The sequence below is a fragment of the Sus scrofa genome, chromosome 14 (assembly GCF_054392235.1).
Source record: "Sus scrofa isolate SSC_HxYL_T2T_F1_AM1 chromosome 14, Sscrofa_HxYL_maternal_Yorkshire_Landrace_v2.0, whole genome shotgun sequence".
In the NCBI taxonomy this organism is placed as follows: Eukaryota; Metazoa; Chordata; class Mammalia; order Artiodactyla; family Suidae; genus Sus; species Sus scrofa.
Window position 1 is genome coordinate 98,846,701 of NC_139396.1, and position 26,662 is coordinate 98,873,362.

At 47.2% G+C, this 26,662-nt stretch overlaps 2 protein-coding genes across 7 annotated transcripts in view; one reads left to right on the forward strand and one right to left on the reverse strand.

The window, feature by feature from the left end:
- The window catches only part of LOC102160869 (uncharacterized), a 107,674-nt gene that overhangs the window by 34,365 nt on the left and 46,647 nt on the right, over positions 1–26,662 (reverse strand). For 2 of the 6 annotated variants that reach the window (XR_014828161.1, XM_084997386.1), the window contains exon 3: positions 15,746–15,845. The exons of 3 other annotated variants lie outside the window; for them this stretch is intronic. Coding sequence is in view for 1 of the 3 variants with exons in the window: in XM_084997386.1 (XP_084853512.1) it covers positions 15,773–15,845 (73 nt within the window). In the remaining 2 variants the exon portion in view is untranslated. Of the gene's footprint in view, positions 1–1,329; positions 4,493–4,659; positions 4,855–15,745; positions 15,846–26,662 lie in introns of those variants that run through there. One more of the 6 variants, XR_014828160.1, reaches the window with a different exon arrangement.
- PLAU (plasminogen activator, urokinase) lies at positions 1,649–7,511 on the forward strand. Its single transcript, NM_213945.1, is given in 11 exon segments — positions 1,649–1,721; positions 2,057–2,144; positions 2,609–2,642; positions 2,801–2,908; positions 3,238–3,412; positions 3,602–3,720; positions 3,881–4,100; positions 4,326–4,474; positions 5,121–5,261; positions 5,588–5,736; positions 6,393–7,511. Coding segments are annotated over 10 exon segments (1,329 nt in total). The 5' UTR covers positions 1,649–1,721; positions 2,057–2,087; the 3' UTR covers positions 6,570–7,511.

The window sequence follows — 26,662 nt, forward strand, 5'->3', positions numbered from 1 at the left end:
CTGGATGGTTAATTTGTACTTTCCCAGGCAGAGGCTGTCATCCTAAGAGCTCTGGCTGGAGTACAACAAAGAGGCTTTCCTTCTTCCTGCCATCCTGGCACTCTCTCTGCCCACCTCTGCCCCACTCAAGTGGACCGAGACCCAAGGTCCAGGTTTGCCAAAATGCTGGCGGCTAGGCAGAGAGAAGAACCAAGCCTAGGCCCCTAGTGAGTTATAGGGATGTAGCCCCATCCCCTTCCACTAAGGGAGACAGTCCTGCAGGGTGGATTCAAATGACCCCAAGCCCTTGTTCCCAGCATTAGGGGAAAGAGGTGGGGGTGACTGAACTTCAGAGTCACTGCTGTGCTTCTTCAACTCTGCCTGAGGGATATGTGCGTGTGAAAGGGCTTGTGCGTGTGTACACAACTGCGTGCGCTCACCCACAAGCAGGAAGCATAGGTGGAGTCCTTTACACATGATCTGTCTTTATGGAGACCGATCTTATCTGATGAGCAATTATTTTATCTTACTAGAAACAAGGCTCTACGATGAAGTAGAATACTAAATACGCATGCATTTAAAAATCTGCAATTATCTTTTTGGAATGGGTGACACAAAGATGTGTTTTCAAAAATGTAAATAGTGTAAAAGGCCATACAGTGACAAATAAATCTCATTCTTGCCCTCAAGTTCCCTAATTTCTCTCCTCAGAGGTAAAAAGAAAACTTTCTATATTAATCAAACTTTACCTTTCCATTAATCAAGACTTTACACTTTCTAGTCTTTATTAAGTGTCTATACTATGGCCCAGGCAAACTAATGATTGGTTCATTATAGGAACTTTCTGAAAGACCTATCAACACTTCAAAAGAAAGTGTCAGCAGTCTGTGCCCTAAGACTTTGTTATCACAATCCTATAATATCATACCAGATGAGCCCTAATTCTTATCCAGCCCTCATGTTCAAAGACCTCCCTTAAACCAAACTGCCAATTCCCAATGAAATCCATGCCCCCCCCCACCCCAACACCACAAGCTATCTTGCTGCAGTGAGCAACAAATTCAGCTAGCGTTATTCACTTAGGGGGAGCTGGCATACAACCGAGGCAGCCCGGGTGAGCAGGGGGGTTTTGTCCGTTTCAGAGAGCATGAGCATGTGTCAGGAGTATTTTCACATTGAGAAAGAGACTTCACAGCGCTGAGAACTATGCCCGTATACCCAGGGGTCCGAATCACTCTCGTAGGCAGCTGGGGCTAAGGGTAGAAAGGGTGAGAAAGAGCTGATTGAGGGGATCTGGGAGGCAGCATCATAGCTGGGGGCAGGGGTAGGGCATCTCCCAAATCGATCTTCTTTTTGTAATTCGGGGTTTGGTGGGGAGGTGCTGCTCAGGGGCGGGACCCAGGGCAGGTGAATGCGAGGAGGGGGCGGGGATTTTAGGTGCCTCTCTTTCCCTCAGTTCAGACCAATTTATCCCTCCCCTGGGAACCGCTCTGCCCCCTCACAGTTAAGGTTGAGGAAGCCCGTGGGGGGGCGGTCCGAGTCAGAGCTGGCCTGCAGGGAAGAGGAGGGAAGGGAGTGGATGGGAAGATCCCAGGCTAGGGCGGGGCCAGGGCTGGGGCGAGTCCTAATATAGAGCCTGCACTGCGGGCTTAGGAGCACAGCGCGGAGACTGAAGTCCTAGAGCCTGCCGAGCATCAGAGTGCCTACTAGTCCCCGCTGTCCCATACAGGCCATAGTCGAGGGTGAGTGTGGGCCACCCTAAGAGCACAGGGTGGATGCAGGCAGCCCCCCTCCTGCCGGCTTCACTTCCCCCTACCCGCTGGCCCCGCTCGGCAGCGGCTCCGCGGGGTCACCGCGACTCTGTGCCCAGCGCACAGGAGTCCTTCTGCGTGGCGGATCCAGGCTGTGCCGCGATCCCTGAGTCTCCAGAGAGGAGGGACGGTCAGGTTCGGGGAACCTGGTCACCGCGGGCTCATCCTGCAGGGGACCTAGGGGCTCCTGCCCCCAACTGCAGTAACCCAGCCGGTCCGCCTTCGCGTTTCTCCCCTTCTTCCCCTGACTTCTCCTTCCCTTGCAGAGCCGCTGTCTAGAGCCCAAGCCTCGCCAGCATGAGAGTCCTGCGGGCGTGCCTGCTCCTCTGTGTCCTGGTCGTGAGCGACTCCAAAGTGAGTGGCTTCTGTGCTTTGACTCTTGGCGGCGGGAGGGGGCTTGCAAGACCCCTGAACAGGGCCCGGGAAAGGAAGGGGCTGCTTAGGGAGCTAGGGTCCTCTAAATCCCATCAACGGCAGGGCCAGACCCTCCCTGGGAAATAGGGCAGGTGTGACATTGGGGTGTTGAGAACCAAGTGAGCTCTCAGTGGCTGGCAAGGGAGAAAGAAGCCGCAGGGACTGCCCTGCTCTGCTGGCACTTGATTCGTGAAGCTTGCTTGAGTCAATCCATTTCTCTCTGCTGGAAACCTATGATCTTTCATTTGAGAGCTAGGCAGACACGAACGGGGTGAAGAGAGAGGGAACCAGAGGGAAGGGTGAGCTTGGGGGTGGGGGCCAGTTTATCCTCACCCTGGAACCGCAGGAGCATGGAACCTTTGTTGAACTTTCCCTTTCTCTCCCTCCCTACTCATCTCTTCCAGGGCAGCCATGAACTTCATCAAGAGTCTGGTGCATGTGAGTATCCACCCCTTGCACAATATCTGCTTGCACTGATATCTTGGAAAAGCCTCAGGGGGCAGCCCCTCCCTTTACCAGCAAGAGGACTGGCTCCCTGATTGCTTCCTCCCACACTCCTTGCTTACCCCCCACCCCCCAACCTTTGTGTTCTGCAGCGAACTGTGGCTGTCTGAATGGAGGAAAATGTGTGTCCTACAAGTACTTCTCCAACATTCAGCGATGCAGCTGCCCAAAGAAATTCCAAGGGGAGCACTGTGAGATAGGTATGTGGATCCTGATTCTAACTGGAGAGGAGGAGGCACCAGGGATTGTGGGGCAGGGAGACATGGGTGGGATGCAAGAGCAGGCAGGCGTTAGGAGTTGGGGGTAAAAAGGAGGGGGGCATCTTTGTTCCCAGTGATATATAGTCAAACACAAACATGCACTATCTCATGAAGCTGTGGCTGCACAAATGGGAGGTGGGGATGGAAAGAAGACCCTTTCTAGTGTCTTCTGCCTAGCCTGAAATCATGTGAGGCCTGGAAGGCTCTCTCAAATGCCTGTCTCAACTTCCTCCTCTTTCTAATATTCTCATCCTCACATCCTTCCATAGACACATCGCAAACCTGCTTTGAGGGGAACGGTCACTCTTACAGAGGGAAGGCCAATACCAACACTGGAGGCCGGCCCTGCCTGCCCTGGAACTCTGCCACTGTCCTTCTGAACACGTACCATGCCCACAGACCTGACGCCCTGCAGCTGGGCCTGGGGAAACACAATTACTGCAGGTGAGGTGGGGGTGGCAAGGACCCTCTGCATCACTTCACAGAAACCCTCATTACCATCCTTTTTGTTTTCCGAGTGCTGGTCAGAGCACGAGAATATCAAGGCCTCTGGCTGAGTCTTCCCTGGAGGGGGAAGATGCAGAAAAGGCACTCTGGATTGGAATGACCCCCGTCTCCCCTCTATTTTGCCAGGAACCCAGACAATCAGAGAAGACCCTGGTGCTACGTGCAGGTTGGCCTGAAGCAGCTTGTCCAAGAGTGCATGGTGCCCAACTGCTCTGGTGGTGAGAGTCACCGGCCTGCTTATGATGGTGGGTAGAAAGGGACAAACTCATGTGTTCTCTTAGTCCATCACAGGAGGGATGAGGAGGGAGGCCTGACTGGTCCTGGAAAACAGGGAGGTCAGAGGACCAGGAGAGAGACACTTGATGCTACTTCCCTTCCCTAAAGTTGCCTTTTTCTTTCCTCCAGGAAAAAATCCCTTCTCTACTCCGGAAAAAGTAGAGTTTCAGTGTGGCCAGAAGGCTCTGAGGCCCCGCTTTAAGATTGTTGGGGGAAAAAGCACCACCATCGAGAACCAGCCTTGGTTTGCAGCCATCTATAGAAGGCATCGTGGAGGCTCTGTCACCTATGTGTGTGGTGGCAGCCTCATCAGTCCCTGCTGGGTGGTCAGCGCCACCCACTGCTTCATGTATGTCTTCATGTTCTGTCTCTTCTCCCTGACCCTCCTGCCCTACCCCAAATAAGTCCCTTTCTCCTTCCCAACAAAAGAGTTCCCTTATGTCTACCCCTCAGCCCCTTTCCATATGGCCCATGACTTTGGGGACAAGTGATGCTCTGAGGTTGCTGTGGTGGGGAGACAGAAGTGACAGGATCTCATGAGATCAGACCATCTGACAGATCTCTCCTCCCACAGCAATTACCAACATAAGGAAGACTACATTGTCTACCTGGGTCGGCAAACCCTTCACTCCAGCACTCATGGGGAGATGAAATTTGAGGTGGAAAAGCTCATCTTGCATGAGGACTACAGTGCTGACAGCCTTGCTCACCACAATGATATTGGTGAGTAGAAACCTTCATCTGTAAAAAGAAAAAGAAAAAGAAAACCCTTATCTGCCAGAATGATGATGGTGGGGGGGAGAAGGATCCAAGAAGAGATCCAAGTGGGAGGTTGGAGTTGTAGGGAACTTGAAGAGTCTACTTTACTCAACAGAGGGGGTGGAGGGGAAGGGTCCAGCATGACATACGTGAGGGGCCTGGTGCTCCTCTGTAGAGGCCCTGAATTTCCAAACAGGTAGCCTTCTCTGGAGGGCAATGGCCCTGAAGGTGTGTAGCTTGGACTGGATGTTCTTTCCATTGTTGAATGGAGTCTGTTCCAGGATATAGAACTTGGAGAGAGTGTTGGGCTGGATTTCAGCCCAGCTACCTCAGACAGGGATTTTCTAGAAAACAGAACAGAACAACAACCCATACAGCTGTATGCAGCAGCCCTGGCTGTCCAAGTCTTTGTCAACAGCTGGAACAAAGCCCTGAGGCATGGGACAAGGGAGATTTATTTTGGGTGACGAACTACCAACAGACTTCCCAGGTTGACCTCTAACCCTGACGTCAGAATAGATATCCACTCCCTCAGGGTTTGAAGGGGAGAGATGGTGACCACCTCACCAGGTGGTGATCTTTCCTCTCTGACCACTTCCCCCTCCTCCAGCCTTGCTGAAGATCCGTACCGACAAGGGCCAGTGTGCACAGCCATCCCGCTCCATACAGACCATCTGCCTGCCCCCAGTGAATGGCGATGCCCATTTTGGCGCAAGCTGTGAAATCGTCGGCTTTGGAAAAGAAGATCCCTGTGAGTGACTTTTGGGTCTGGCTGAGAGGGTCCTGGGGAAGTGCTGTAACCTGGAAGTGAGCTCAGCTTGATTGAGGGAGCACCATGGAGGCAGCAGATGGGTCAAGGATGGAGTGGGGAGCATTGTTTAGGGAATGATGAGCCATAACGTTAATTGGGTGAGGAGTGAGGGAGTATAGGCAGGTAAAAACCTAGACCTGGGTGGAAAAAGAATAAGGACTTTCCCTGCTAAGGGTACTTTTTGGTCCTCTCCCTGACAGAGAGTCCCAGTGTGCAGGCTGACAGACACATATTAATGTAAATTCCTCCCTGTATCCTCTGTCTAGCTGACTACCTCTATCCAGAGCAGCTGAAAATGACTGTTGTGAAGCTAGTTTCCCACCGGGAGTGTCAGCAGCCCCATTACTACGGCAGCGAAGTCACCACCAAAATGCTGTGTGCTGCTGACCCACAGTGGAAAACGGATTCCTGCCAGGTGAGAGTTCCAAGCATCTCTTTCCATAACCCCTATATATCTGAAGGATCCTGGGCCTCTCTCTACCAGCTTTGAGGAGCCCCTCTCCAGCTAAAGCCCCAAGAAGCCAGGACCAGGGGCTCAGGTCTTGGAAAGTTTAAACCAGTCCATATGTGTTTACCAAACATTTGTCCAAGAGCCTGGCTCTATGCTCGGCATTTCAGACTTAGGGAGGGAGGTGGGGAAATAAAGAGCATAAGAAAGAGAAAACAATAGAAAATAACATAACTCAGTGCTCAGAGTGGAGTGTTAAGTATAAATGATCCGATGTTTAGGAGAGGGAGCCGAGTGCCAGCTAGATGGTCATGGGGGCCAGGGGGGTGCTTTAGAGGGAATGTGATTCAATAGGGACTTGAGGAGGCACAGGGGAAAAAAGAGCATTTCAGCTGAAAGATACAAACATGAGAAGGAGCATGGCATATTTTGGGGTGGGAAGAAGTAGGGTCTGTGAATATAGATGGAATCATGGCCAACAGGACTTTGAGAGCAGAGGATTTTAACCTTGATGTGCTAGGAAATGGGGAGCCACGAAGAACTTTGACTCCAGGAGTGGGAAGATCGGATGGTCCCCTTTGCACTTCTCCCAGGGCTCATCTTTTGTGTCTCTGGCTTAACAGGGAGACTCCGGGGGGCCACTGGTCTGCTCCACCCAAGGCCGCCTGACTCTGACTGGGATTGTGAGCTGGGGCCGTGAATGTGCCATGAAGGACAAACCCGGCGTCTACACAAGGGTCTCACGCTTCCTGACCTGGATCCACACTCATGTTGGGGGAGAGAATGGCATAGCCCACTGAGGGCCCCCAGAGAACCAAGGGAAGAGAGGGGCACCACCCATTCCCATGCTGACTGTCAAGTTTTTGCAGTAAGGCCATCTGCACAGCTGTATATAAGGAAGAGACTGAGGAAGATGGGCTCTGCAGAGATGGTTTGCTTGGGCTGCCCACCAGGGTGAGCGACTGTCGCTTTACTCTCAGATACAAGTCTGGGTGCTGGGCACCCAGATTCCCCGCTGGCCAGGATGGAAGGGTGGTCCTGAACCAGGATGGTATTATCGTTGTATGGACTGAAGCCACCTGGAGTGAAACATGGCATCTTCCGTGCATAGGTGAGGAGAGCCTGCTCCCCTGAAGTGGGCCATTCACGAGGCCCACTGTTGGGAAATGAAGAATTTCCCAATTAGGAAGTGTGACAGAACTGAGGTCTCTTGAGAGAGCTTGGCCAATGCAGGAACAGTGGTTTGGGGAGTAGAAACACTAATGATTTGAGGGAAGGGCTCTGACATTCCATGAATGTATCAGGAAATGTTATATGCGTGTGTGTGTTTGCACACTTGTTCACAGGCTGTGTCAGTGTAAGAGCCGGTGTTCTGTGCCTGACAGCAAGTCTAGATATTTCCCCAAATTGTGTAGACTGTGATGTCACATAGAATGGTCGGTTTCAAGACGTCGTGGGTCACTCCTAGGGCCTCTTGGGTCTCCTATGTGATACATCTAAATGTATCATCCTGGGGCACTGACTGTGACCAGCACTCAATTTCCAGTATCACTTTCACGTAGATGTATGTTTCTTGGCCAGTTACCCTTTCTGACCTTCCAGCCAAGTTCATCCAATCCTCACTGAGTGAGGTGAGGACCACTCCTGTACACTGAGTATTTAATAATTATGTTCTACTATTTTTATTTATATCTATTTTTATAATTTTGAATAAAGATGATCAATAAAACGTGATTTTTCTGAAGATATTGGCTCTTCCCTGGTGCTTATATGAGAGGGCGTTGGGGGTATAAAAAGTAGAAAATGACGATGTGGCGTGCACCCCAGGGTTTCCTGTGGGGCCGCATCTCTGGACTTAATGGGGCTTTGGGAAGAAGAGGCTAAGAGAGTTGTAGAGCAGACTCTCCCCTGCATCTAAGGTACAAAAATGTGCCCTGAACTAGAAGCCCACAGCTTGGTAAATGGCGTGCAGGCTTTGTCGACTTTCAATTGCCTCCTCAGTCTGATGCCTCTGTGCAGTAGACATCTTGTCCAACTGTACATGGCCATCCTCTTCAGGATCCGTCCTACCATATTCTCTTCATTCTGCCCCCCAACAATCCCTAGCAGACTTCAGCCAAGGAGGACACTTGCATGCGTGAAAATTGCTGATCCAAAACCAAGCCCAGCTTGAGTCTGTGGCATTTAGGGAACAGAAAACACAATTTCCCATTATCTGTGGGTGGGGCTGAGTTTCCCTAGGGTGTTAATGAAGCTCCCAACCAGCCATTGCTATCTGTAATATCAGGGAGCTCAGAATCTAAAGCTGGGTGATATCTTAATGAGTATGAACCAAATATCAGCTTCTAAAGAGCTGGGTGTAGAAGGAAGGCCGGGAATTATAGCTGGATGCCAAAATACTGGAATTCCTGGGAAGTCCTGTTGTGGCTCAGCGGTAATAAGCCCGACTAGTATCCATGAGGACGTGGGTTTGATCCCTGGCCTTGCTCAGTGGGTTAAGGATCTGTCATTGGTGTGAGCTGTGGTGTAGGTCACAAACGTGGCTTGGATCCTGAGTTGCTGTGGCTGTGAGTGCAAGCTGGGAGCTGCAGCTCTGATTTGACCCCTAGCCTGGGAACCTCCATATGCTGTGGGTGTGGACCTATAAAAACCTGGAATTTCCAAGCTATGCTAATGAGCTTTGGTAGTGTTTCTTAACCAAGTAAACTGAGAATTTAAAAAATATATATACATACACATATCTATATATAGATACAGATATATATAGATGCCTATGCTCCACCCTCAGAGATTATGATTCAGGTCAGGGCTGGTGTCAGGGCTCATGATTTTAGAAAAGTTCCCCAGGTGTTGCTGATATGCAACCCTGATTGAGATCCGTTGGCCACAATTGGCCAGATTATGTGACGAGCCCAGTAAACTCAAGATGTGGTCAGCATATGTTCTCTACATGAACAGTTTTCTGAGTGCACTATGGGGGTACCAGGCCTCTTGGGCTTTCTGCTCAGAGGACCCCTAGACCATACACCCTTGGAGGGCAAGGACGTGGAGCATTCAGCTTTTAATCCCCATAACCAGCACACTGTTTGATTCAGTATAATGCAGTGGTTCAGAGCATGAATTGTGGAGTCAGGTGGCCCAAACTAGAACCCTGGCTCTAAAATCCTAGCTGTGTGACTTGGAAAATACTTTTAGCCTCTTGTGCCTCAATTTTCTCATATGTATAAAAGAGATAATAATATCTACCTTCCAGGATTGTTATAAGGATTTGGCAATTCTTAAGTCTCTTATCCATAGTCCTGGTACCTTGTGAAGGCACAAAAGATGGTGGCTACTATTCCAAAACTGTAAATTCTTAAAGAATTGAATAGGAACCCTCTTCCATCCCAGGAGTGCATAGGTGTGTTCTGTGGAAACTGAAACCTGGTAGGAGAAAACAGGCATGATGGGAAGCCAAGGGGCCCAGCCCAGGCTGAGTTGCTTCTGCATTCCCCCTCAGGGGCCAAGAAAGATCTTGTTCCAACATGAGCAGCACCAGCATCAGGGCTCACAGACACTGAAAACAGGAAGTATGAGCCCCACTGGCGAGTTGAGCAATGACACTGCTCTCTTTGGACGGTTTCCCAGCCACCACCCCGACCCACAGCCAGCTGCTGCCTCTTCCCAATCGCAGACTTCACTTCAGCATCCAGTTTTGTGCCTCCAGATATGACCCTGTCGCTCACTTGAGGGCCTGCCTCGTTCTAGCGCTCCCTATGTCCTGGACATGGGGCTAAATTCTTCACATATCATCTGGTTTAATCCTCATAACGATCCTATAAGGAAGGTGTCCTCATTAGCTCCATGGTACAGTAGAGAAAATGGCAGCACCCAGAGATGGAGTGACTTGCCCAAGGTAGAGCAGATGGTGAATGGCAGAGCCAGGGTTCTGACCCAGGCAGTTGGCTCCAGAAGGCACAGGCCTGGCACTGTGACATATGACCTTTCGTCAGGTCCCAACCTGAGGGAAGGCTAGGCAGCTCTCTTTGTCAAGCTCCCTACTTTCAGGGATGCTGGGCGCAGGGAGGTTAAGTATATCAGAATTTCAACCCTGGCCTAGATTCTAATTGTTTCCTCTTAAAAGATTCCCAGGCTGAGTGAGCATATCACACGCAGCCACCAAGTTCAAAGTAAATCTTCACCCTTCTCAAGCTAACCTCAGCCTTTGGGGTTGAAAGCTGATTTGATTGAAGTGGTTTCCTTTTTCACCAGAACCCCTCCTTCTGACCTAGTCTGTGGCCTCTTCTATTATCAGGATGCAGTACGATTTCCACTTATGCTCTGTCTTTCCCAAGCGAACTCCAACAACAACCACACCTCTGCTTACACCCCTCCATCCTCACCACCACGGGTCCCCAGCAGCAAACATTTGAGCCTGCCCTTTGTCAGACACAGTGAGAGGAGTTTGCTGAGGTACTCCTGAGACCTGCTAATTCACATACCACACAATTCACCCATTTAAAGCGTACAACTCTGAGTTTCCGTTGTGGCGAAGTGGTTAACGAATCCGATTAGAAACTATGGGGTTGCGGGTTCGATCCCCGGCCTCGCTCAGTGGGTTAAGGATCCGGCATTGCTGAGAGCTGTGGTGTAGGTTGCAAATGAGGCTCGGATCCCGAGTTGCTGTGGCTCTGCTGTAGGCCAGTTAGACCCCTAGCCTGGGAACTTCCATATGCCATGGATGTGGCCCTAGAAAAGACAAAAAGCACCCCTCCCAAAAGTAAAGTGTACAACTCAAGGGTTTTTAGTATATTCAGAGTTGTGCAACTATCACCACCAATTTTAGAACATTTTCATCACCTCAGAAAGAAACCCCGTACCCATTAGCAATCATTCTCTTTTTCTCCCCGGTCGCCTCAGCCTCCTCTCTACTTTCTGTCTCTATGGGTTTGCCTATTCTGGACATTTCATATAAATAGAATCATATAACATGTTTTTCTTGTGACTGACTTCTTTCCCTGCCATAATGTTTTCCAGCTGCATCCATATTGTGGCGTGTATCAGTGCTGTTGCTGAGTTTTTTTTTGTTTTTTTTTTTTGTCTTTTTGTCTTGTTGTTGTTGTTGTTGCTATTTTCTTGGGCCGCTCCCGCGGCATATGGAGATTCCCAGGCTAGGGGTTGAATCGGAGCTGTAGCCACCGGCCTACGCCAGAGCCACAGCAATGCGGGATCCGAGCCGCGTCTGTAACCTACACCACAGCTCACGGCAACACCGGATCGTTAACCCACTGAGCAAGGGCAGGGACCGAACCCGCAACCTCATGGTTCCTAGTCGGATTCGTTAACCACTGCGCCACGACGGGAACTCCTGTTGCTGAGTTTTAAGTAGCAAATTGGGAGAAAAGATAGTTTAGGCCCTCTTCTGACCTTCTGAGAGTCATTCGACAACCTTTAGAAATTATTTTAAAGGATCCTGACACTGGGCACTGTTTTAGATGCTGGGATGCAAGAATGAACAGGACATAGCCCTAGCGCTCAAGGAGCTTACAACTTTGTGAAGGAGAAAAAAAACCATGACCACCATTTAATGTGATAAGTGCTGTAATAAAAGCATGTATAAAGTGCATGGAACAATGAGGAAGCAATTCATTCTGCCTTGGCAAATCAAAGGAGGTGATTCTACCTGGGCCTTCAAAGATGCAAGTAAATTTGCCAAACAAGGAGGAGAAAGAAACTCCAGCAAAGGGAGGATTATGAAGGCATGAAAAGGAAAAGTGTTCTCAAAAAGTGATGAATAAACTGTTGTGGTAGAGAAAGAGTTTGAGGGGCAATGAGCAAGCAGAGAGTAGGGGGAGGGTGGAAGAAGTTGCTGGGATCCAGCTGTCAAGGCCCCTTAGGCAGGGCTGACTGATACTCAGTAGCAGGCACCAGTACTGCTCAACCACTAAAACACTGCTGTCCCAAGATCCCTTCCACATGGCTCCCTGCCACCCAGCCTCTCTACTTCTTCATGATTCAGCAACCATAGGGTTTTGTTTTGTTTTGCTTTTTAGGGCCGAACCCGCAGCATATGGAAGTTCCCAGGCTAGGGGTCCAATTGAAGCCGAAGCTGCTGACCTATGCCACAGCCACAGCAACCCAGGTTCTGAGACGTGTCTGAGACCTACCCACAGCACATGGCAATGCTGGATCCTTCAATCCACTGAGTGAGGCCAGGGATCGAACGTGCATCCTTGTGGACACTAGTCAGGTTTGTTACTGCTGAGCCACAACAAGAACTCCCAGCAACCAAAGGGTTAATGCCTCAGTGATCCCTCCCTCCTCCAGCTGCCACCAAAATGTTGGTACTTGGAGTTCCCACTGTGGCCCAGTGCTCAGCAGAAATGAATTCATGAGGACGCAGGTTCGATCCCAAACCACTGCTATGAGCTGTGGTTTAGATTGCAGACAAGGTTCAGATCTGGTGATGCAGAGGCTGTAGTGTAGGCTTGCGACTACAGTTCCGATTGGACCCCTAGCCTGGGAACCTCCATATGCCTTGAGTGCGGCCCTTAAAAAACCAAAAAAAAAAAAAGTTGGTACTCTGAAGTCCTGCTGGTAAGATATTTTGAATATCACCTTTTGCCCTCAGGTAGTATTTTTCCAAATCTAGAAAGTTCATGAAGATCAAGGAAACGTAAATTTTTTTTCTCTTAACTAAAAATTTCCGCTCAATCATAAAAGTAAAATGCTTCAATAGCATTCCACAGCCATTGTTAACATCTTTGGCTTTTTGGGTCTCCTTTGCTACCTCAACCTCCTCTACTTGGCCCTAAATATTGGGTTCCCCAAGACCAGCTCCTCTTCCCAACCCTAAACTTCCTCCACAGTCTTATTCACACCCAGGCTTAAACTACCACCAATAAACAGCTGATTTACAAATGCTCATCTCTAGCCAGACCTTTCTCTGAGCTCCCAACCCTTACTTGTCTCCTTGACACTTTCCTTCAATTGTCACATATAAGGCACTTCAAACCCCACCTGCCCCAAACAAGCCCAGTCTTCAGGCCCCAATCTGATGGGCTTCTTCCATTACTCTGTCTCAGGTGATGGCACTACTTCTATCAACATCCAAAAACCTAGGAGTCATTCTGACGCTCTTTCCTCTAACACACAGCCTGCCCCACCACACCCTGGCAATGTGCCTAAGAGCTCGAAGTCATCCATTTCTTTCCATTTCCACTACCACCACTAGTTGAGCCCATGCCACCATCAACTCATGCCACCATCAACTTTTGCCCGGATCACCAAAATAGCTTCCCAACTGGTCTCTGCCATTGACTCCCTCTCTTTTCACCCCCTCCCACATCCCCACCAATCCACTCTGCTCACCTTAAACCAGAAATCTTTTGAAAATGCAAATGTACTGACTCCCATTGCTCCTGGCTGGCTCATCTGAGCAGGGTCTGGCTTCTACTTTCTCTTCAGCTCCACCTGGCACAAACCTCTCCCGGGCTTGCCCTATTCAACCACTCTCTTAATTGTCAGTTCCTCTCTTACCACAGGGCCCTGGTTTGCAATATTCCTTCTGCTTGGGACTTTCTTCCTGACTTTGACTAGTTAAGTTCTTCCTCATGCTTCAGAGATCACTTCCTCAAAGAAATCTTTCCTCTGTTGCCTGCATTTATATAAGATTTTGCTATTTTGTCTACAATCACACTGCTCTACTGTACTATCTCTTTGATGCACTTGTCACTGTTGCAATTTTACCTTTGCTGCATCTATTTGATTAATGTTTGCATTTCCCTATCAAATTATAACATCCATGAGGGACAGTGGATGTTGGATCATCACTATATCCTGGCATAAAGCATGATGTCTAGAATATGACAGAGACTGAATAAATGTTTATTGAATGAATGCATTCTGTTGTGTTTCTTTTCATTTTTCTCCATCTGCTTCTTTTTTTTACATAGCTATGTTCACACTCCATACATATTTTGCATCCTGACCTTTGCTTTTGTCATAAGCCATTTCCTGTGGTATTACAAATCTCTCCAAGCCTATTATGTACAATATGGTTAAAAATAACAACCAACCTACCTTTCTGGATTGAGGCATCATAGATAAAGTATGTGATATGTACGACTGGGTCACTTTTTTTGCACAGCAGAAATTGCCACAACCTTGTAAATTAACTGTACTTCAATAAAACCTTAAAAAAGGTATAGTATGTGAAAGTTATTCACAATCTATATGTACATATATGATAGTGTTATTTGCATTTAAAAGGAAATGGGGGTAAAATTTCTCTCTGGTGTCCTCTCCACCCTTGCAGCTATACTTCTTTTCCTTGTGTGTGTGTGTTTTTTTTTTTTTTTTTTTTTGGTGTCTTTGTTCTGCTTGACCACCTAGTTAAGGTGTAAAATAACACATTAATATGCTATCAGTTCAAGGAAGTTTTTTTTTGTTTGCTTTTTGTCTTTTTCTAGGGCCACACCTGTGGCATGTAGAGATTCCCAGGCTGGGGGGTCTAATCAGAGCTGTAGCCGCCGACCTATGCCAGGGCCACAGCAATGTGGGATCCGAGCCGTGTATGCAACCTACAGCACAGCTCACTGCAATGCCAGACCCTTAACCCACTGAGCAAGGCCAGGGATCGAATCCGCAACCTCATGGTTCCTAGTTGGATTCGTTAACCACTGAGCCACGACAGGAACTCCACTTCGAAACTTTGCAGTGATGGGGAGTCATTAGAAAGTTTGGAGCATGCGGTAGTGACATAAAGGATTGATTGGCCTAGATGAGACTATGGGCAGGGAAAACCAGCTCAGAGACTAGTACAATTAGCCAGGTCAGAGCCAAAGAGTGTCTGAACCAGACAGTGGCAGAGGTGTGGGAGAGGAGGGTACAGATATGTTAGATCTTGGGGGAATAGGATAAACTTGGAGCCTGGCTGGGATGAAAAGAGAAGGGCCTAAAACAGGAACCTTCAGATAGGTAGGATACTGTATAATTTTACAGGTGAGAAACTGAGGTTTCACCAAAGTGATTCTCCTAAAACTTTATTAAGTAGGAAGTTGACCAAATGAGAGTTACTACTGGTGGAATTTAAGGGCTCATTATCTACAGGGCAAGCTAGACCTGCTCATGGCCTCTGTGACCCTGTCTATGCTGTTGGAAAAGTCTTCAACACCATAATCATCAAGTGTTGATGTTATCCAAACCTGTGGGGGTTGAGGCTTGTTCCCTAAACAACCCAGGTCTGTTCAGCCCTGTGGCTGTGGTTCTGACTGAAGGAAGTTCTCCAAAACCTCTCAGTCTTGTGATACACTGTCAGTGAACTGGTGGATGGGTCAGCATTATATATAAAGGAATTAGCAGATGCTGGATCTAGCTGTTTGCCTTCTGGCTTCCTAGAATTGAGACATGACTTCTGGTGTTTGGGAAGATCATATACACTTGGCACATAGCCACGTTCTGCATGCAAAGTGTGAAAATGCAGTGGATTTTGTAAGAACTCTGGCTGATGCGGTTTTCAGCTTAATCTCTCCATCCCCCTTCCCTGCTGTTTGCCAATTGCCCTTAGGTTCTCATTCCCACTTAATATAAAGGAAAGGGAATACCTTTCCTCTCTCACCTGGCTCTCCTCATCCTCGCTCTATAGTCTCTTTAGCTCTCTCTCCCCAGAGCATGTGTATAAGCTGGGGTCAATGCCGTGGGTGAACAGGACTCTAGCTCCAGCTTGGCTCTCCCCCTAATTAGCTTGGTGACAAGGGTCAGCCCCAGCCTCAGATTTTCTGGTACTCCTCACTATACCTGTATACGCCGTATTATCATGGGTTGAGAGGCTCTGCCAGGGAAGCGCTAAGCTTATGAGTCCAAGTGGAGCTGCACGTATATGTAGAGTTAACAGCTATTGATCAGATCACTTTTATTCTCCACTGGAATTTGGCCACCACCCCTGGCCTTGCAGAGCTATGAGAATTATCCCAGGATGCCCCAGTGGTGAGCTTACCAGAAGTCCTGCTCCGACAGCCTCCTCTTATAGCCCTGTCAGGACTCCCTCAGGCACTTTTCTCAGCCTTTTCTCTCCCCTTGGCTGGACTCCTCCATGGCTGAGAGAATGAGAAAGGATAGATGGAGACACAGGATGGGATAAACCCTTTGCTTAGAACATCCATCTAAAGCAGTGGTTCTCCAAGTCCCGTCCTTACATCAGCAACTTCAGCATCACCTAGCATTTGTTACAAATGCAAACAAGTGTATCAGGCCCCACCCACTCAGAAACTGCAGGGGTATGGCCAGCAACCTGTGTTTAAACAAGACCACCAGGTGATTCTGTTACATACTCAAGTTTGAGACCCACCCATCCAAGGTGCTAGATTCTCAGGCTTTAGGATGCATTCGAACCACCTGAGGAGCGTGTTCACCTGGTTAAACAAAATGGGGTTCCTAGCTGGGCAAGAGTAGTTTTAGCAAGCTCTCTACGTTGTGATTCTGATATTAATCAAAGATTGAGAATCATCGGTCTGAGGAATGCATTTTTATCAATTCGGTGAGTCTCCTGAGGAGGGAGCGGATAGAAGGCTGTGGAAATGTCTCAAGTTCCCAATGCCACCTGCATTGGAACCTCTGGGGAACTTGTTAGAAAAGCAGGATCTGAGTGTCAGATGTATTGAACCAGACTCTAGACCTGAGGCCCTGGCATCCACAGTCAGGGTTCTCCAGGTGATTCTTCTGCAAGCAAAAGTTTGATAACCCTGGAGCAACAGGTTCCCAGGTGTTCCCAATGATGGATGCACATTAGGATCACCTGGGGTGGTTTAATAAAGACCTGATTTCCGAACCCCACCTTAAGAGAATACAATTTAATTGGTCTGGGTTGGGGCTTCAGTATGTTTTACAACTGGTCCCATCTACCCCCACCCAAATGATTTCTTTTGGCTTTTTAGGGTCCCACCTAAAAAGTTTGACCCAGGCTAGGCGTCAAACTGGAGCTGTAGCTGCTAGCTAGATGCCACAGCCACAGCCACACCAGATCTAAGCCATGTATGCAACCTACCACACAGCTCATGGCAATGCCAGATCCTTAACCCACTGAACTGAGCCAGGGATTGAACCTGGAGAACCTTACTAGTCAGGTTTGTACGCTGAGTCACAACGGAACTCCCCCAAGTGATTTTATTTTATTTTATTTTATTTTTTATTTTCCCACTGTACAGCAAGGGGGTCAGGTTATCCTTAGATGTATACATTGCAATTACAGTTTTTTCCCCCTCAAGTGATTTTAATGTCCAGTTAGCTCTTGGCTTTCCTTCTTTCAATCCAAACTGGCAGTTTTTCTGCTTGTATAAAACTCTCAAGAAGCCTGTGGTTCTTCCACATATGTCATAGGCATTGACTCCATTAGACAAGAGACTCCCCTATAGATTTTTTTTTTTTTTTTGGTCTTTTTAGAGCTGCACCCTCAGCATAAGGAAATTCCAGGTGAAGGGTCAAATCAGAGCTGTAGCCACCAGCCTATAGCACAGCAACGAGGGATCTGACCTGAATCTGTGACCTACACCACAGCTCATGGCAACACCGCGTTCTCACGGATACTAGTCAGGTTCGTTAACAATGAGCCACAATGCTCCAGTTTTTTTGTTTTGGTGATCCCATATCTATTTCTGGATTCTGTTGAGATGGTTGTGGGGCTCTATGAGTAACATGCCCAGTCCCTTCTAAGAGCCCTCTGAACTACTGAATACTCTGACCTTTTGATCCCTCCAAGGCATTAACAAAAGGTTGCCCAGCCACACCTTTGACTTTCTCTCTAGAGTATTCTTTACTGACAGTGACTCTCCTAATTTAGCATCTTTTCCAGTATGTATAGGTGGAGAATTTCCCAAACCACTAAGTCATGGTTCCTTTTTATTTAGAGTTCTTCCCTCAATTTACTTCTTTCCTCTCATATATATATTTGGCCACACCCACTGCAAACAGAAGTTTCCGGACGAGAGATTGAACCCTAGCCACAGCAGCAACCTGAGCCACTACAGTGATAATGCTGGATCCTTAACCCACTGAGGCACACAGGAATTCCATCACATTTTACTGTAAAGATCAAACGTAAACTACGTTATACCTTTAACACTTTGGTTGGAACTCTCCTAAGCTAAATATCCAAGTTCATGCCTCATTAGTTCTGTTTTACATAGAACTATAGGATACAATGTAGCTAAGTTTTCTGCCATTATATAGCAAAGACCACCCCCCTCTTGTTTCCAAAAAATAAAAAATAAAATTCCTCATTTCCAGGCCCTCACCAGCTGCATCTTCAATGTCCATATTTTTTACCAACATTTTGTTTATGATTTATATATTAACTAAAAGAATATAAATTTTCTCTACCGTGTTCTTCACTTCCTTCTTATCCTTTACCAGTAGAGTTTTTAACACCCAAATAGTTCTACTAACAGGCTGTTCAAGGCAACTTAGGCTTTTTCTATCATTCTTCTAAAAATTCTTGGGAGTTCCCATCGTGGTGCAGTGGTTAATGAATCCAACTAGGAACCATGAGGTTGCGGGTTCGATCCCTGCCCTTGCTCAGTGCGCTGAAAATCCGGCGTTGCCGTGAGCTGTGGTGTAGGTCGCAGACGCGGCTTGGATCTTTCGTTGCTGTGGCTCTGGCGTAGGCTGGCAGCTACAGCTCCGATTAGACCCCGCGGCATGTGGAGCAGCCCAAGAGATGGCAAAAAGACAAAAAAAAAAAAAAAAAAAAAATTCTTCCATTTATCTCCTACTGCCGAATTCCAAAGCCACTTGGTTTTTAAGGTATTTGTTACACTAGCATCCTATTCCTGGTACCAAAATCTGCATTAGTTCCAATGGTTGCTTAACTAAGGACCATAAACTTAGCGGCTTCAAATAATAGAAATGTATTATCTTACAGTTCAATAGGTCAAAAGTCCAAAATGAAACAGCAGGCTCTATACAGAATCTGTTTCTATGCCTTTCCCAGCTTCTAAAGGCTGCCCATATTCCCTGACTTGTGGTTTCATATCTCTCTCATCTCTGTCTTTCATGACATCCCTTCCTCTCTCTCTGGTCCTTCTATTTCCCTCTTACAAGGACCTTCACGACTATATTGGGTCCCCCTGGATAATTAAGGACAATCTCCCCGTCTTGAGATCTCTAATTTAATCATTTCTGCAAAGTCTCCTTTGCCATGTGAGATAACATACTCATAAATCCCAGGGATTAAGACACAGACAGCTTTGGGAGGCCACTATTTAGCCTACTATACTTAGCATAACTTAATGCAAGAGGAAACTGTTGCCTCAGGGACAGTGAAAGTCAAGCAGAGGTGAAGTTTCCCAGTCTGGAGTCCAGCCTCTTCCAGGGTTGAGGTGGTCACATCTGGCTAGCTCCAGGCAGACCCTGGCTTAGATATTTCATCAGTCACTGAGGCTTCCTTGGGATCAACATACTTACTGGTGTTCCTCAGGCCCTGGCCTTTCTCCTCAACTCAGAGAGAGGAGAAGGGAAATAACATTTGTTGTGGACCCACCAAGTGCCTGGGACTTAGACAAGCAAAGAGGCCCTGGATTCTTGATTCTCTACCCTAAGCCCTTGCCCTGGCCTGGGACTCCAAAGAGAATCACAGAGCAGCAGGGATTCTTAGTATCCACCATCAGACTTGCAGTGGTCCCTGAAATCCCCAGTGGCTAATCTCCTTCCGGGGCAGGCAAATGTGTCATATTGGCCAGCACCTCTCCCTCCCTGGCACCTGTGTGTGACTCAGCCCCCCAGGTAGAGCCCAACCCAATGGGAAGTGACTAAGCATTGAACTTTGCTTCCTCTTATTGGGGAGAGAGGAGGAAGCCTGAAATTGGACCTGACCCTCCCCCTCATTCAGATTTCTCAAGATAGTGAGAGGGTGAGGCTTTGCAGGGGACTGCGTCAGAGGAGGTCCCCTAGAGCATTCCTATACTTCTGCTTTAACTGTGTGTGCGTGTGCGCGCGTGCACATGTGTGCGCATGTGCATACACTTTAGGAGATTCAGGAGTGGTGGGCATGCTGGGATCGATGAGATTTTCCCACTTTCTACCTTGCTACCTTTGAGGAGAATCAAAAGTATGTTTCCTGCCCCAGTAAGTCAATTTTCTTGAGTAGGAAAGTGGAATTTGGTTAATTGAGAGGACCCTTACTGATTGCTCAGACTGAGTCCGAGTAGCTCTAAATTACAAAGGCTCTGTTTAAAATACAGAGTTGGGAGTTCCCGTCATGGCTCAGTGGTTAACAAACTGGACTAGTATCTCGGAGGACATGGGTTCGAGCTCCGGCCCTGCTCAGTGGGTTAACGATCCGGCATTTCTGTGAGTTGTGGTATAGGCCGGCAGCTGCAGCTCTGATTCAACCCCTAGCCTAGGAACCTCCACATGCCATAGCAAAAAAAGTAAATAAATAAAATGCATAGTTGGACATCTCTGAGAGATTGTCTATAGGAAGGGAAACTGGGTGGTTGGAGGGAAGGAAAGGGAGCCTTACTCTTCTTTGATAAATTTTAAATTTTATTCCATTTGGAAGTACTCCCTATTTAAACAGAAGGAGTAATACATGGTTGCCAAGGGGGATGAGGGAGGGAGTGGGGTGAGAGTTTGGGCTTAGTAGATGCAAACTCCCTTAGAATGGATAAGCAATGAGGTTCTATTGTACAGCACAGGGAACTATATCCAGTCTCTTGGGACAGACCATAACGGAAGATAATATAGAAAGGGAATGTGTGTGTGTGTGTATATACACATATAACTGTTAAATTTTATTCCATGTGCAAGTACTCCCTGTTCAAACAGAAGGAATAATACATGGGTGTGTGTGTGTGTGTGTGTGTGTGTGTGTGTGTGTGTGTGTATAGGTCAAATGACTGGGTCATTTTGATATACAGCAGAAACTGGCAGAGCATTGTAAACCAAACACAGTAAAAATTTTTTAAAAGAACAATACATGGAGTTCCTGTCGTGGCTCAGTGGTTAACGAATCCAACTAGGAAAGATGAGGTTGTGGGTTTGATCCCAGGCCTTGCTCAGTGGGTTAAGGATCCAGCATTGCTGTGAGCTGTGGTGTAGGTCGCAGATGTGGCTTGGATCCTGAGTTGCTATGGCTGTGGTGTAGGCCAGAGGCTACAGCTCCAATTAGACCCCTAGCCTGGGAACCTCCATATGCCGCAGGAGCAGCCCTAGAAAAGGCAAAAAAAAAACACAAAAAAATAAAATAAAAATAAATAAATAAATAAAAGAACAATACATGATTACCTGGGAAGGAAGAGAAAATGAGACTCCTTTTCCACATTAGTGCTAAACAATTCACGACGTTAGTCACAAACTGGACAAACATTATGGAGTTCCTGTTGGATGTCAGGCACTGTAGTAGGTTCTAGAAACTCTGCAGAGAGCAACACAGCATCCCTTGCTTCAAAGAGATCCCAGTCAGGAGAGCGACTGAGACAGGGAACCAGGCAATGACTAGACGGTGTCTGAAGTGCGATGTCAGGGAAGCTGCCAAAGAGACTCCTCTGCCCAGAATCATGGACCTGGAGCTGTCCAAGCTGAGACATGAATGATACACAGGAGTTATCCAGGGGAGAAGAGAGAGCCAGGCATAGGGAACAACACAAGTACAAAGATTTGAAGGGGCCGTAAAAAACTTGGCTGCTTCCCTGGAATTACAAGCACTTGATATGTCTGGAATGGGGAGTTTGAAGGGGGGATTGGAGAAATGAAGCTGGAGAGGTAAAGTCAGATCTTGAAGTGTTTCATAAGTGAGTTTAAGGTCAGTTTGGAGTCACCCGAAAGCAGGTGTGGAGCACCGAGAAACAAGGGTTAATAAAAACCCACAGGTATTGGGATGCTCTTTTGTAACAAAATCATGATAATCTTTTTACATAAGTTTCTTCATTTAATCCTCCCAACAAGTCTGAGATATTTACTATAATTTTTTTCTCTATTTTCTGGATGAGGAAACTAGGGCTTAGAGAGGTTAAATACAGTGGGAGGTATTACAGGGTCACACAGGAAACAGTATATCTATACAGTATATCTATAGATATATATATGTAGGCACACAGCTAGCCCAGGGCAGAGCTGAGGTCTCTATGAGGCGCTTAGCCTGCCACGCTACATCCTCATTCAGTTAGAGCAGAGGTTCTTAACAGGGAGTGGTGGTTTTGCCCTTCAGAAGACATTTGGAAATATCTGGAAACATTCTTGGTTGTTACAACTGAAGGATGCTACTGGCATCTAGTAGGTCACTAACATCCTGCAAAGGACAGTCACGGCAAAGAATGATCTGCTCCCAAACGTCAATAATGCCAAGGCTGAGAAATTCTGAGATACAGAATGTGTTGCAGAGGGCTGACACAGGCTGGTTGCCAGAGGGTGAGCCTGAGAGTTTAAAAAAACATTCTTTTTTAAAAAGGCCTTGTATGCCGCGGGAGCGGCCCAAGAAATAGCAGCAACAACAACAACAACAACAAAAGACAAAAGACAAAAAAAAAAAAAAAAAAAGGCCTTGTATATACTGTATTTACAGCAGTAAGAAGCAGGGGTCAGATGCAACAAAGCCCATGATGGTTCTAGCACGTCATTTTCCCACTATGTTCTTGCTGCTCACAAGCACCAGCTTTAAGAGCTTAGAGAAAACCGATAATGAATTACTCTAGAGTTACCCAGAGTCCACTCTGAAGTGTTTCCTGCCACATAATAGAGCAGGACTGTCAAGGGGCACTAGCCAAGATGACCACCTACTCACAAGCATATCCTGACAGGCCAGAGCTCCCAGCTGTCAGGACTTGATATGGTACTTGAGCCCAACATTCTTGGTCGATGTATAATTTTAACAAATGACAACATGTGGCAGCCAAGAGACCAGAGACACAAGAAGTACCCTGGACACGCTTACTGACAAAATCTGCTATTGTCACAAGTCCCCTAGCATCCCTTCTATTTGGGTCAAGAGATAGCTTTAGGTTGGCTAGCTGCCTGCTCACTGATTTAACACACTGGCCCAGAGCAGCTCTCTCTTGTCTTTCTTTCTTTCTTTTCTTTTCTTTTTTAAGCATTTTCCCCCTTTAGGCCACTCCTGTGGTATGCAGAAGTTCCCAGGCCAGGGATTGAACCTGCCCCACAGCAGCAACCCTAGCCACTGCAGTGACAACACTTTATCCTTAACCTGCTATGTCACAAGAGAACTCCTCACTTGTCTTTCTACCTGTAAACTCCAGACTCCTAGAAAGTGGGTCTTTATAGGAGGGATGAGGCAAAACATTGCCTGTGTGTCCAGGATGCTTTGTGTTGGGTACTTGGACACCTGAGTGCTTTATTATTTTTTTATAATAATTTTTATTTTTTCCATTATAGGTGGTTTACAGTGCTCTGTCAATTTTCTACTATACAGCAAGGTGACCCAGTTACACATACACATATACATTCTTTTTTCTCACATTATCATGCTCCATCATAAATGACTACACAAAGTTCCCAGTGCTACACAGCAGGATCTCATTGCTTATCCATTCCAAAGGTAATAGTTTGCATCTATTAACCCCAAATTCCCAATCCATCCCACTCCCTTCCCCCCCCCCCCACCTTGGCAACCACGAGTCTGTTCTCCATGTCCATGATTTTCTTTTCCATGGAAAGGTTTATTTGTGCCATATATATTAGATTCCAGATATAAGTGAAATTGTATGGTATTTGTTTTCTCTTTCTGACTTATTTCACTTAGTATGAGAGTCTCCAGTCCATCCATATTGCTGCAAATGGCATTATTTTGTTCTTTTTTATGGCTGAGTAGTTCCTGAGTGCTTTAGATCCCGCATACCTCGGTTCCAATCTTTACCTGAACTTTTATTTTTATTTTTATTTTTTTGCATTTTAGGGCTGAAACCACAGTATATGGGAGTTTCCAGGCTAGGAATCAAATCAGAGCTACAGTTGCTGGCCTACTCCACAGCCATGGCGACTCGGGATCCAAGTCACATCTGCGACATACATTCTAGCTCATAGCAATGCTGGCTCCTTAACTCACTGAGCAAGGCCAGGGATCGAACCTCCATCCTCATGGATACTAGTTGGATTCGTTTCTGCTGAGCCACAACAGGAACTCCATACCTGAACTTTTAACTGTTTCCCTTCTTGTTCTTGTCTGGCCCTGTGGTTTGACTCTTGACAGATGTGTTTGTCCTAATTGGGTTTTCCAGCAGGCCTTGTCCCTGTTCCAGGCCTGCATGAGTCATCAAAGTCTTTCCTCTGTCTTCCCTCTTACAGCTTTTTATCTTCCCACAGTCTTAACCTTGAGAGTAAGGAAAAACTCTCCCAAGGGCCTAGGATCTAAGCGTACTCAGGCAGACACGCGTTTTCCTGCATCTCAGGAAATGTAGTGGACTCTTCAAGAGCTAAATTCTTCTAAACATCCTGTATTTCCCAGAGTGTCTTTGTGGAAATTCTGTGAGATGTTAATAGATGTTAAATGGGATGAAGAGTTTTATAGTCAAATAAGTTTGGGGAAAGTTCTGTGAGCTTGGTTTCTTGTCTACAACAAGGCTTCTGAGAGCGCTTGAAATAGTATGTTCAGGATAAAGGTCCAATAAGGGCATCTCCACAGTTCACAATCCAGTACCCCAAATCCCTGGGGTAAGATGTATTTAGAATTCAGAATTTTTCAAATTTCAATAAGGCTTTGTGGTAAATATACTATTTATCACACAGCATCACTAGCAGAGTGGGACAGGCCCTGTAATCACATACTTCTGTGGCAAGACATATGGATATTCACACTAAGTGGATTAAATAAAGAATCTGAAAAATTTCACATCAATTTAGATCAGGTTCTGTCCCTGATTTATGAAAAAAACTTTTGAGGACTTTTTGAACTTCAACTTTGTAGATAAAAGATGGTGGACCTGAGAATGTTGCCCCTCAATCTTGTTTGGCCACAGAACCCCTTTCGCCAGGAGCATCTGGCAGGAAAAGCATCTGTAGTCCCCTTAGGACACTCAAGCTATTGGTCTGCAATGAAACTCTCCCAGGGGAGGGAACACACCATGGCCTGGCCAGGCACTCACATTAGCCTCATCATCTCTGGTGACAACTAGAGGAGATGGGGATTGTGACAGCTGAACCAGGAGGAAAAGTGTGAAACCAAGGACTGGCCAGAAACAATAGATCTGGTCTGGCAGTCACGGTACTTGGCCTTTAGGCCTCTGGTGGACAAAAGGGGCATGAAGAAGCGCAGCACTGAGGAGACACATGCTAGTGTTGTTTTCTTCCTAGCATTCTTCCACATTTTTTGAATGTCCTTAAAAAACTTCATGATTTCCCCCCCACCCCCGATTATTGTTTTCTACTGCAAGAAGTTGTTCTGAGTGTTGCTAAGGGAGAAAGGCAGGCCCAGGGCTGATGCTCACCCTGAGGGCAAGATGCTGGATCTCTGGGAGGATGACTTTCTGTTGTTCTGGCATCACTGTCCCAGCCCAGAGCTGAGGTGGAGCGGGTGGGGTGGGGTGCACGCATAAGGCCAGTGTCCCTTGGGTAAGGAGGAGGATGTTATATTTGTGGAAGATTTCCAGGAAGACTTCCTGCTCCGACCAAAACAACACAAAGACAGGAAAAGGATCTGGAGTCTAAGAGGAGGAATAATGGATCAGAGTAGAAACTTTGGGATGGAGCCTGGCATAGAGAAGCCTCCTTCTCGCCATCCAGCTATGTTCTTCCAGCCAACAGAGAGCATTTCTCCGTAGGATGACAGGTTGGGAGCAGGAAGAAGAGGGGGCCTAGTAACTCTAGAACTATATCCATCTTCGTCTTATCCACTCTGCACTTAGTGAAATATTTCACTGTGGCCTGGCCCATGGGGGGTGGGGGTGGAGAGTGGGTGGAGGACAAGGAGGGCTATTTGGGGAGGGCCTCACATTTACGAAGGGCCTCAAATACAGACCTTAAATGCGTGGGCTTGTATATTCATCACAGAGGTACACTCAGCCTCACTCACCAGGTTCAGCAGAAGACCTCATCCCAGACTCACAGCATTACCAAGCCATGCCGACGGGTGTGCTGAACATTATTACTGTTTTCACATAGCTTGTGAATTGCCCCTTTATGTTGCATTGTATGTGTATATGTACAGGTGTGAGAGGAGGCACAAGCTTTAATTGGCTAAGTATAAACATGTGAAATAGACCACAATTTAGTAACTATTTTTTGGCATTAAAAAAAAAATACCAGGAGTTCCCGTTGTGGCGCAGTGGTTCACGAATCCGACTAGGAACCACGAGGTTGTGGGTTCGATCCCTGCCCTTGCTCAGTGGGTTAAGGATCGGGCGTTGCCGTGAGCTGTGGTGTAGGTTGCAGACACGGCTCGGATCCCGTGTTGCTGTGGCTCTGGCGTAGGCCGGAGGCTACAGCTCCAATTTGACCCCTAGCCTGAGAACCTCCATATGCCTCAGGAGCGGCTCAAGAAATGGCAAAAAGACCAAAAAAAAAAAAAAAAAAAAAAAGTAAAATGGAAATTGTCTGGCCCCATCTTCACCTCTGAGAAGGATAAGGGGAGTTTCAAGCAAGAGGCTTAGAGCATCTCTTCCAGCTGGGTGCTTGGACTCAGCTTCTGGAGAGCAGGGTATTAGGCCAGCCCCTGGGCCCTCCTTGCACTGTTCCCACCCGCTCTGGTTCATCTGCATCACTCTAGCGGCCTCTGCTGGGCTGGAGGTGAAAGGCGACCCAAGATGAGGTGGCTCAGAACTCTGTTTGGGAAACTGGGTGGGAAGGTCTGATGGGCAGTAGGAGGACTGTGGTAACAGAAGGGGCCCAAAGAAGATAAGATCTAACTACCTCAAGGTTTTTTATGCCATGTTCTGGTTTAGGAAATTGTTCTGATAGTGGTGCCGAGGAAGGG